General features: G+C 39.9%; 1 protein-coding gene across 1 annotated transcript; it reads left to right on the top strand.

Moving 5' to 3' along the window:
* Positions 1–7,349: 7,349 nt before the first annotated feature.
* LOC105720971 (olfactory receptor 7C2) lies at positions 7,350–10,110 on the top strand. The gene is made up of 2 exons (XM_012457785.3): positions 7,350–7,388; positions 9,135–10,110. Exon 2 carries the CDS (start codon positions 9,148–9,150, stop codon positions 10,108–10,110), a length of 963 nt encoding a protein of 320 aa, XP_012313208.2. The 5' UTR covers positions 7,350–7,388; positions 9,135–9,147.
* The last annotated feature ends 1,751 nt before the right edge of the window (positions 10,111–11,861 follow it).

The following is an 11,861-nucleotide window of genomic DNA, read 5'->3' as shown; positions in this document are numbered from 1 at the left end:
TGCATGTCTACCCACACCTAATATTCTACTTTCTTACTTCTTTAACTGCAAAGCTCCTAGTACATCTTCTTATTTTACTGAAACCACTTTATGTCTCCCATTCTTTCTCTAGTCTCATCCAATTGGACTTAGCTTCCATCACTTAATTGTCAATAATAATTCTTGCATTCCTAAGTCTAACAGATACATTTAACATGTTAAATAAATTAGTTATAGATGAGCCAACCAGGCAAGCAAACACACGTCAATCTCTCAGTTTGGGCTAGGTGGGTTTGGCTTTCAGGTCATCTCAGGTAAAGGTTCTTGGCTTCCATTCTCTTTGAACATTTCCTGCAGTACCTTTCTGGTGCTCAGACTCACCTGTATGAGGACTCCAGGATGAAGGTCGCCATATGGAACCCTGAGTTCTTCCGTGGATGGTTGATGATGGAGACTAAACCTCTGTCCCCACACAAAATGGTAGAAGGAAATTAAGCATCGCTCCCCTAGACAGACATCAGACTTTGAAAGAATCAACCATGTTCTGTTCTTCTCAAGGTTGTACAATCTTCAGGACAACAGCAGAAGAAATATTTACAGCTCCCTGTATTTGCTAATTAGGTACATTTCCCTGTTGTGACTTCATCCTGTGAGTACCTGATTTTCCTGTGGGATACTGGTCTGGTAGGCAAGAAAAATCTGCCTGCTGATTCTCTCTTCCCAAGAGTGCATTGAAGAAGTAGGCACTTATTCCAGTCAGGCCGTGATCTGTATCTGACTGACTAGAAGTGGAGTCTACATGGAAAGCCAAATAAAAAAAAAAAAAAGTAGTTTGTCTAGTATGGCCTTACAGTTGGAAATAAACAAATATAATGAAGTACATTTAAAATCATACATTGCATTACTATGTGAAATATTTGCATTTCATGCTGTGTCTACTTGTTGAAGTATAAAAGATCGGTATTCATGTATAAAGAATGTCATTCATTGCAGTGAAGGATTTTTTTTTTGTTTTGATTTCTTATTGAATTACCTTCTTGTTTCTTTTTGTTTTGTTTTGTTTTTGAAGATGGAGTCTCACTGTTGCCCAGGCTGGCGTGTAGTGGTGCAGGTGGGATCTTGGTTCACTGAAACCTCCACTTCCTGGGTTCAGGCGATTCTCCTGCGTCAGCCTCTGGAATAGCTGGGATTACAGGTGCCTGCCACCATGCTCGGCTAATTTTTATATTTTTAGTAGAGACGGGGTTTCACCATGTTGGCCAGGCTGGCCTCAAACTCCTGACCTCAAGTGATCCACCTGCCTCAGCCTCCTAAAGTGTTGGGATTACAAGCGTGAGCCACCATTCCTGGCCTATCTTCTTGTTTCTGATTTAAAACATTCAGTGTTGACTAAATGTAGGGCTTTCGTGGCTCTAAATGAAATATCTCCCCCTTTTCTCAACTTTGTCATCATCAGTCGAGTGTGAATGAACCATACTAATGCTATCTATGAGGTATCTTTATTCTATTCAGAAATTTTAATCTTAATCATCAAGGGACTTCTCAAAACACACTGTGAATGCCTGTCCAGTCATATGATCCAGGGTCACAAGTTTTCCTGCACAAACATGCATGTCCTTCCACCCTCCCTGGTCACCTGGAAAGGAATCTCAATGTAGTTGCTCTTTAATACAATTTTCTAAAATAAATTTGAATAACAAAGAAATATGAATACTCTTCCAATATCAGAGAAAAGGCCAAAACTACAAAGTAACAGATAATTATAACTTCCCTCAGTTCTGATCACTTGGATTATCGTATCAGTCAGCAATTGCTTCCATTGCATGTGCCCTGAATGTAAGGCTTGAGAAGAGATTGGATTTACTAGAGACTCAAAGATAGGCGGGACAGCATGAAGTGATGTACCAGAAGCTACGCCAGCATCCTTTTCAGTTGCACACATGTTTCTTGACCACTAAGTCTTTACTTACGCAGAAGAAAACCACGCAATGCTATTTTCTTGCTCTGGTCACCCAATGACATTTTTTTTTTTTCTGTATGTGGGTAATTCTCCAGTGGAGGTCTTCCAATTTGTCAAGACATTTCTTTGTGTGTAGACCTATCAAAGAATAGGAATATGCTCCAATTGTTTCACTTGTTACAATGTACTTATGGAATATAATCAATTTTGATTCCCATGTAGGTTTTCCATACATACATGGCATGATACAAATATTCTAAAGTGTATGGTAAACAGTGTGGCAAGTTATAGATGCCATTCAGCTGCAAGTAATAGAAAGGAGTCAAACAAAAATAGTGCCTGTTAATTTGTTAAGGGATGCTCTAAATTAAAAGATGTAAAATGTGATAATGAACTCATAAGACGGAGTGGGGACAAAGGATAGAATAAAACTGGAATTTTGGCCAGGCACAGTGGTTCACAGTGGCTCCAAGCACTTTGGAAGGCCAAGGCAGGTGGATCATCTGAGGTTGGGAGTTCAAGACCAGCCTGGCCAACATGATGAAACATCTTCTCTACTATAAATACAAAAATTAGTTGACTGTGGTGGCAGGCACCTGTAGTCCCAGGTACTCAGGAGGCTGAGGCAGGAGAATTGCTTCACTCCGGGAGGCAAATGTTGCAGTGAGCTGAGATCACACCACTGCACTCCAGTATGGGTGACAAAGTGAGAATTTGTCTCAAACAAACAAATAAATAGTGGAATTTTGATATGTGTCAAAGTTATGAGCTTATAATAGCTTGTTATAACTATGAAGTTTTGAGAATTTTTTTTTCTTTTTTTTTTTGAGACAGTCACTCTCTGTGACCCAGGTGGAGTGCAGTGATGCAATCTCAGCTCACTGCAACCTCTTCTTCCCAGGCTCAAATTTTTCTATTGACATCCTCAATTAAAATTCAGCCTCCTCCTCAGCCTCCTGAGTAGCTGGGACCACAGAAGCATGCCACCATGCCCTGCTAACTCGTGTGTGTGTGTGTGTGTGTGTGTATTTTTGTAGAGATAGTGTTTCACCATGTTGCCGAGGCTGGTCTCAAACTCCTGGGCTCAAGCAGTCCACCAGCCTCAGCCTCCCAAAGTGCTAAGATGCTTGAGGGGATGGACACCCCATTATGTGATTATTATGCATTGCATACCTATATCAAAATATTTCATGTACCCCAGAAATACATAAACCTATGATGTACCTACAAAAATTTAAAAAAAGGGAAATTTAAAAATATTTTTATTTTTAAATTGGGATGCAGCAAAAGTCACTTTAAGAGAAAAGTTTATAGTAATATGACTTCATCAAAGAAGAAAAAAACAAACAATTATACAAGAAAAAACACAAACAAACCCATTCAAAAGTGGGCAAAGGATATGAACAGACACTTTTCAAAAGAAGACATATATGAGGTCAAAAACATATGAAAAAATGCTCCTCATCACTGGTCATTAGAGAAATGCAAATCAAAACCACATTGAGATACCATCTTATGCCAGTTAGAATGACAATCATTAAAAAATCTGGAGACAGATGCTGGAGAGGATATGGAGAAATAGGAACACTCTTACACAGTTGGTGGAGTGCAAATTAGTTCAACCACTGTGGAAGACAGTGTGGCGATTTCTCAAGGATCTAGAAATAGAAATTCCATTTGACCCAGCAATCCCATTACTGGGCATATATCCAAAGGACTATAAATCGTTCTACTATAAAGACACATGCACACGTATGTTCATTGCAGCCCTGTGTACAATAGCGAAGACCTGGAACCAACCCAAATGCTCATCAATGATAGACTGGACAAAGAAAATGTGGCACATATATACCATGGAATACTATGCAGTCATTAAAAAACGATGAGTTTGTGTCCTTTGTAGGGACTTGGATGAATCTGGAAACCGTCATTCTCAGCAAACTGACACAAGAACAGAAAACCAAGCACCACATGTTCTCACTCATAGGGAGGTGTCGAACAATGAGAACACATGGACTCAGGGAGAGGAGCATCATACACTGGGGGCAGTTGGGGGGGCTAGGGGAGGGACAGCGGGGGGTGGGGAGGGATAACGTGAGGAGAAATGCTGGATATATAGTCAAAGGGGGAATAGAGGCAGCAAACTACTTGGTTATGTATGCACCTATGCAACAACCCTGCATGACCTGCACATGTACCCCAGAACCTAAAGTAAAATAAAAATTAAAAAAACACTTAAAGACTCAAAAATATGAAACTACTATTAAAAATATATAGGAAATACTTCATGAAATTGGTCTAGGCAAGAATTTTTGACTAAGACCTCAAAAGCTCAGGTAACAAAAGTACAAATAGACAAATGGGATGACATTAAACTAAAAAGCTTGTGCACAGATAATAAAATAACTAACAGACTGAAGAAACAAGCTTCAGAATGAAAGAAAGTATTTCCAAACTATACATCTGAAAAGGGGCCATTCAGAATATGTAAAAAAACTCAATAGCAAGAAAACATATGAAAACTCAAGCAAAAAAAAATTAATAAATGGGCAAAAGACCTGAGGAGACATTTTTTTCAAATAAAACATACAAATAGCCAAAAATACATGAAAAGTGCTCAAAATCACTAATCGCCAGGAAAATGCACATCAAAGCCACAATGAGATACCACCTCATCTCATTAGAATTGCTATTATCAAAAAGATAGGAAAAGAATAATAATCCCAGCTACTCCAGAGGCTGAGGCTGGAGAATGACTTGAACCCATGAGGTGGAGGTTGCAGTGAGCTGAGATGGTGCCACTGCACTCCAGCCTGGGCAACAAGAGTGAAACTCCGTTCAAAAAAAAGAGAAAAGAATAATAACAATGGCTGACAACAATGTAGATAAAGATAAAATCTTGTACATTGTTGGTGGAATGTAAATGAGTATAACCATTGTGAAAAATAGTATAGAGGTTCCTAAAAACATTAAAGATAGAACTAGTACATGATTCAGCAATCCTGCTATTGATATTTAGCAAAAGTAAATGACAACAGTATATCAAAGGGAAATCTGCACTCTCACGTTTATTGCAGCACCATTCACAATAACCAAGATATGATATTAGTCTAGGTCTCCATCAATGGATGAATGAATTTTTAAATGTGGTACATCTACACAATGGAAAAATATTCAGCCATATACAAGAAGGAAATCCTGCGATTTGCAACGAAACGAAGGAACCTGAAGGATATCGTGTTAAGTGAAAGAAGCCAGACACAGACAGACAAATACCACATGACATCATTCACATGAGGAATAAAAAAAAATTGATCTCATAGAATTAGAGAACAGAATAGTGACTACCAGAAGGTGGGAGGGTTGTGGAAGGAGGGTGGGGAGATGTGTCTCAAAGGATACTAAATTGAAGTTAGAAAGAATACATTCATGAGATAGAGTACAACATGGATACTTTATACTTAATGATCATATATTGTATTATCAAAACATACTAAGGGATGTTAAGTGTTCTCACCGCAAAAATGACAACAATGTGAGGTAAAACATAGATGAATTAGCTGAATTTAACATTCCATAATGTACCTAGACCTCAAAACATTCTTTTAGACATGATAAATACATACCAATTTACCCAACAATTAAAAAAATATTAAATTCATTTAAAAAATTAAAATAATTTTATAAGGTGCTAATCTCAGGGCAACTTGCATAAAGAGATCCAAATACATCTCTTACAGCAACCAAATGTTTTATAAATGAATAATGATATGACAACTTTTGACCTGTTTTAAACGTATGAAATTTCTTATTGTTTTGGTAAAAGCATCATGAAGCCAAAGAATGTAGCACCCACGGTTTTCTACCAGAAGAACATAGTTCACCCCTTGTTGAAGAGGGGAATAGCAATTTTCTGGAGGTATCAAGGGCTGGGTTCACATCACAAATCAGATTCTTGGAGACCCAAGAGACCTAGTCAAGACAAGTTCCTCAGTTTAGACTTTGGAAAAAACTTTCCTCTAGGGTTGAGTTAAGGTGTTAGGAGGTTAGGTCTCTAGAAGTCAATCAAGTCCATGGAGAAGGAGTAATGAAGGCTGCATTAACCTCAGATTCAATATGGTGTCTTGGGAACAGAGCATGCAGAAAAAAATGTATTTCAGTGCAGGGGAAAATCCCAAAGGAAAATGATGTAAGCAGGTTGGAATAACAAGAGGAAATGTGCCTAACGAGCAGATTTACAAAGCTGTAAATTTCTCCCCTGCTGCTGTTCCTCAGCTTGTGCAACCTTGGGCTCAATGAGGCACGGTTGTTTCCTTTGGAGTCCTCTATCTGGCTCAGCTACCGATGCTTTCCTGTCTCCTACTGTCTCAGGACAGAGCTTCAGTCTCCATCATTGACCATCCGGGGAGGTAGTCACACATCCACGTGGATGCCTTCCTCTCAGAACACCCAACAAGGTGGGTCCAAGAGCCCGGTAGGTACCGTAGGAAAGGATCAGGGAGAACGCAGTCCACGAACACGGACCCAAAGTCATCTGAGAGCCAACCCAGCCAAGCCCAGAGAAGAGAAATTGCTTTGGTTGTTGGCTTGCTTGCTTGATAAAGTATTTGATTCATGTAATTGTTTATGATGCTAAAAAGAGAGGTGAACATTGAACTCAGCAAGGAGGGTGATTCCTGACAGTTAAGTAATGGTCACGGAGGCCCAATTTGATGAGGAAATGGGAGGAATAAAGTGGTTCCAGTAACAGTAGAATATATGCCCAAGGATTTTGCAAATAAGTGGAGGGAGAAAAAAAGTAGTAGCTGTGGAGGCATAGATAACTATGTATATAAATATTTATATTAAAATACTTTTTATAAATATATAAAAATATTGTAGGATTTTCATGTTAAAACCGTGATCCTCACTGCGGGTAGTTTTGTCCCCCGTGGGATTTTGAGCAATGACAGGTGTGGCTGTCACCTTGGGGAGGGTGAGTAGAGAACAGGGAAGCTGATAAACGATAATACAATGCACAGGGTGGACCCCACCACAGTAAATAATCTGGCCCCGAATTTCATTAGTGCTGGATTGAGAAACTTGGAGTTCATGAATATCTGTGTTTTTAACATTCACATCTCCTTCTAGATTACCTCCCCAAGATTCTGTAACACTTTACACTTCTGCCGGCAAAACGACAGAATCCCTGTTTGCTACCTGTTGAAAAGTTCCAACCCCACTCAACGTGGCAGCTGCCCTTCAGGCTTTTCCCCAGGCTGATGGGTGTGATAGAGATTCTTGTATTAAACCATTACTGGGTTTGAGCAAAGATTCCTGCATATAATCACCATTTTGATTTGTTTATTATCATATATCCATTTGTCTAGTTATCACCATTTCAAATTATTTCTACAGATTACTGATTTTTCATTGACATTTGAGGAAATACTTTTCAGCACAAAAAGCTGTAAGTTTTATTTACCTAAATATATGTCTATAATCTTCTGTTTCTTGCCTTAGCATGCTTTGCATACACATCACTTTCTATGCGGTTTTCTACACATTCAGCTAACATGCATTATTTACTTTATAAGGTGTTTAAACCCACTAATTTTTTGTAAAATGTGAGATGGGGACAAACTTCATTGTCTTCCAGGTCAGTAGCCATTTACCAGCTTTTGTTCCACAATTCAGCACTTTCCAACTAAACTGCAATATAACCTTGTCATATATTAAATGTCCATATATACTAATACTTAATTTCCGATTCATTCAATAACAAATGAGTATCTGCCATATACCAGAACATTCTAGTGACACTATACGTAATGTAATTTATTGTGTAGGTCTTTGCCAATTAATTAGTCCCTTCTGATCTTAAATTACTGTTATTTTATACTTTCTTTCAGTTAATTTTCAATGTCTCCTTCAAATTCACTTAAGATAGTGTTTTTTAATTTACTATATTTTTCTGGCTTTATTTCACTGACAATTTTTATTTCAAAACTTCCTCTTGCTTTAATTTTTTTGTAATTCTTCTACACATATTCATGTATTTAAGTGAAAAAAACAAAGATAAACAGAGCAGGTGAAGTTCCTGCTCATTTGGATCTTTTGATATAATGGTGAAGAGAGTTCAATGGAATAGACCAGATGCAGTGGTTCACTCCTGTAATCCCAGCACATTGGGAGGGCAAGGCGGAGTTTGTAGTGAGCCGAGATTGTGCCACTGCACACCAGCCTGGGTGACAGAGAAAGACTCCATCTCAGAAATAATAATAACAGTAATAATGCTCCGTCTACACTTTTTTTTTCTTAGCATCATTCTTCCTCATCATAGGATTTGTTGCCATCTGACATAATATATGGCATTTACATTTTTTTCCTGTATTCTCTCTCAGTCATCAGATTGTAGAGATTTTCTTATATAACACCACATACTCATTTACTAGGCAGTGCCTGAAACATATCAAAATTCACTTTATATTCTTCAAATGCGTGAAAGGTTTTCTCATCAGTACTGTAGAGTACACGCCTTCAGGGAAAGGCTGAGAGTGGGACAGGAATTCCTAATCCAAGATGGCAAGAGGATCCCCTGGTCGGCACCAGAGTCACACACAAAATACACACAATTAACTTCCTGTAGAATGGAGGTTACCAGAGGCTGAGGGTGCTGGGAGGGTGGCTTGGGGACATGCTGATCAGAGGACACAAAATTACAATTAGACAGGAAGACTGAATTCTTGTAGAATGGAGATTATCAGAGGATGGGAGGGTTGCCGGGGAGAGCTGGGGAGATGTTGGTCAAAGGATACAAAATTAAGCAAACCAGAAATGTTATGTTCAAGAGATCTATTGTACAGCATGGTTCTAATAGTACTGTAATCATATACATAAAACCATTAATAGTAATATGATATAGTTAATAGTAATATATTGTATTTTGAAAAATGCAAAGGGAGTATTAAGTGTTCTCATCAGACACAATGACTATGTACGATGATCACTGGCTAGATTTAGCCATTCCATAGTGTAAACATACTTCAAAACATCATGGTGGACATCATAAAGACACAGTATTTTATCTGCCGACTTAAAAAAATCAACTTTAAAAAATAAAAAACATAGCTTCTTCACTGTAGGATATCTGTAACAGCATTTCTGGTAGGTTTGTAATGCATGTGAGTGTCATGTTCTTTTCTCTTTTCGGTAGAAACGTCAATCAGATGAAAGCAGGGAATGAAACACAAATTTCAGAATTCCTTCTTCTGGGACTTTCAGAGAAACCAGAATTGCAGCCCTTCCTCTTTGGGCTGTTCCTGTCCATGTACCTGGTCACCGTCCTTGGGAATCTGCTCATCATCCTGGCCATCAGCTCAGACTCCCACCTCCACACCCCTATGTACCTGTTTCTCTCCAACCTGTCCTTTGCTGACATCTGTTTCACATCCACGACCGTCCCAAAGATGCTGGTGGATATCCAAACACAAAGCAAAATGATCACTTTTGCAGGCTGCCTCACCCAGATTTTTTTTTTCGTTGCATTTGGGTGCCTGGACAATTTACTCTTGACTGTGATGGCCTATGACAGGTTTGTGGCCATCTGTCACCCCCTGCACTACACGGTCATCATGAACCCCCGGCTCTGTAGACTGCTAGTTCTGGGGTCCTGGTGCATCAGTGTCATGGTTTCCCTGCTCGAGACCTTGACCATTTTGAGGCTGTCCTTCTGCACAAACATGGAAATCCCACACTTTTTTTGTGATGTTCTCGAAGTCCTGAAGCTCGCCTGTTCTGAAACCCGCATCAATAACATCGTGATGTATTTTGTGACGATTGCAATGGGTGTTTTTCCTCTCTCTGGAATCCTATACTCTTATTCTCAGATTTTCTCCTCCATCCTGAGAGTATCACCTGCCCAAGGCCAGCACAAAGCCTTTTCCACCTGTGGGTCTCACCTCTCAGTGGTCACCCTGTTCTATGGCACGGGCCTTGGGGTCTATCTCAGTTCTGCAGCTACACCATCTTCTAGGACAAGTCTGATGGCCTCAGTGATGTACACCATGGTCACCCCCATGCTGAACCCCTTCATCTACAGCCTGAGGAACAGGGACATAAAGGGGTCCCTGGGGAGACTCCTCCTCAGGGCAATGTCTCTCAATAAGGGGACCACTGCCAAGCTCTCATGAACAGCAGTGAACTCAATACTGAGGCCAGACTGGCCTCCTTCGGCCAATATTTTGACTTCTGCTTTTATGCATTTGGAGCGGAGCAGGGAAGGTGTCTCACTCTGTAGCCCAGGCTGCAGTGCAGTGGCACGATCTCAGCTCACTGCAATCTCTGTCTCCCAGGTTCAAGTGATTCTTCTGCCTCAGCCTCTCAAGTAGCTGGGATTACAGGCATGAGCCAGCAGGCCCCACTGATTTTTGTATTTTTAGTAGAGATGGGTTTTCGTCATGTTGGCCTGGTTGGTCTCGAACTCCTGACCTCAAGTCATCTGCCTGCCTTGGTCTCCCAACGTGCTGGGATTACAAGCAGTAAGCCACTGCACCTGGCCTCCTTTTATACATTTTAAAGCATTTCTTCCTTTGGAAACTTTCCTGCCCTTGCTACTGCTAATAAAGTTATATAGGATCACCCTTTTTGACTTTCTAACCAGTAATTTTAACTTTGTATGAATATGACCTGGCATTTTCTCAGTTATCTTCAGTAATAATGGGTTTTTTTTTGTTTTGTTTTTTGGGTATGTTTGTTATTGATTTTGAGACGGAGTCTCCCTCTGTTGCCCCGGCTGGAGTGCAGTGGCGTGATCTCGGCTCACTGCAACCTCCACTGCCCAGGTTCAAGTGATTCCTCTGCCTCAGCCTTCTGAGTAGCTGGGACTGCAGGTGTGCATCACCATGCCTGGCTAATGTTTGTATTTTTAGTAGAGACAAAGATTCACCATGTTGTCCAGGCTGGTCTCGAACTCCTGACCTCAAATGATCTGCCTGCCTCGGACTCCCAAAGTGCTGGGATTATAATAGGTGTGAGCCACCATGCCTGGCCTGATTTGGGTTTAAAAAAAAAAAAAAAATCAAATCTGACATGTTAAATATATATCCTCAGAAGCGATGGGATATGTCCCTATTTTTGAAATGTTGCCTTGGAAACTCATTTACAGAGATGTTTTTTGAGGTTATGTGAATAAAAATAACTCAAAGAGTTCCCTCCTTTTTTATCTGATTCACTTTCCTTTCAGTCACACCAACTTAACTTTTCTACTGCTTCATAATATGGGTTTCTTGAATTTCAGAGCAATGTCTTACCATTTTTGCAATCACAATGGCTAGTGCAGTTATTGGTAAGGAGTTCATGTTTACATGATATTTGTCAAATGGAGTAGAAAAATAGATGGGTGGATGGCTAAATATAAAATAAGATCTGGACCAGAAAAATACAAATTCATTAATCTGATGAGAGCTTTTAGCCAGGCATGGTGCTGCATGCCTGTAGTTTCAGCTACTCAGGAAGCTGAGGCAGGAGAATGCCTTGAACCCAGGAGGTTGGGGCTGCAGTGAGCCATGATTATGCCACTGTACTCCAGCCTGGGTGACAGAGTGAGCCCCTGTCTCTAATTAATTAATTAATTAAGTTTTTGAGCCAGAAACAGAATTCAAGGTTATTGATGTTATTTTTTTATATATGTTGAACTTTCTTATTTATTTTATTTTTATTATACTTTAAGTTCTGGAGTACATGTGCAGATCATGCAAGATTGCTACATAGGTATACACATGCCATGGTAGTTTGCTGCCTGCATCCCCCCATCACCTACATTAGGTATTTCTCCTATTGTTATCCCTCCCTAACCTCTCCACCCGCTGCTATCCCTCTCCTAGCCCCCCACCTCCCAACAGACCCCAGTGTGTGATGTTCCCATCCCTGTGTCCATGCGTTC

This window comes from Aotus nancymaae, unplaced genomic scaffold (assembly GCF_030222135.1).
Source record: "Aotus nancymaae isolate 86718 unplaced genomic scaffold, 86718_ANA_hifiasm-v0.15.2.pri h1tg000028l, whole genome shotgun sequence".
In the NCBI taxonomy this organism is placed as follows: Eukaryota; Metazoa; Chordata; class Mammalia; order Primates; family Aotidae; genus Aotus; species Aotus nancymaae.
Note: the sequence above shows the minus strand (reverse complement) of the source record. Positions and strands in the feature narration are given on the sequence as shown.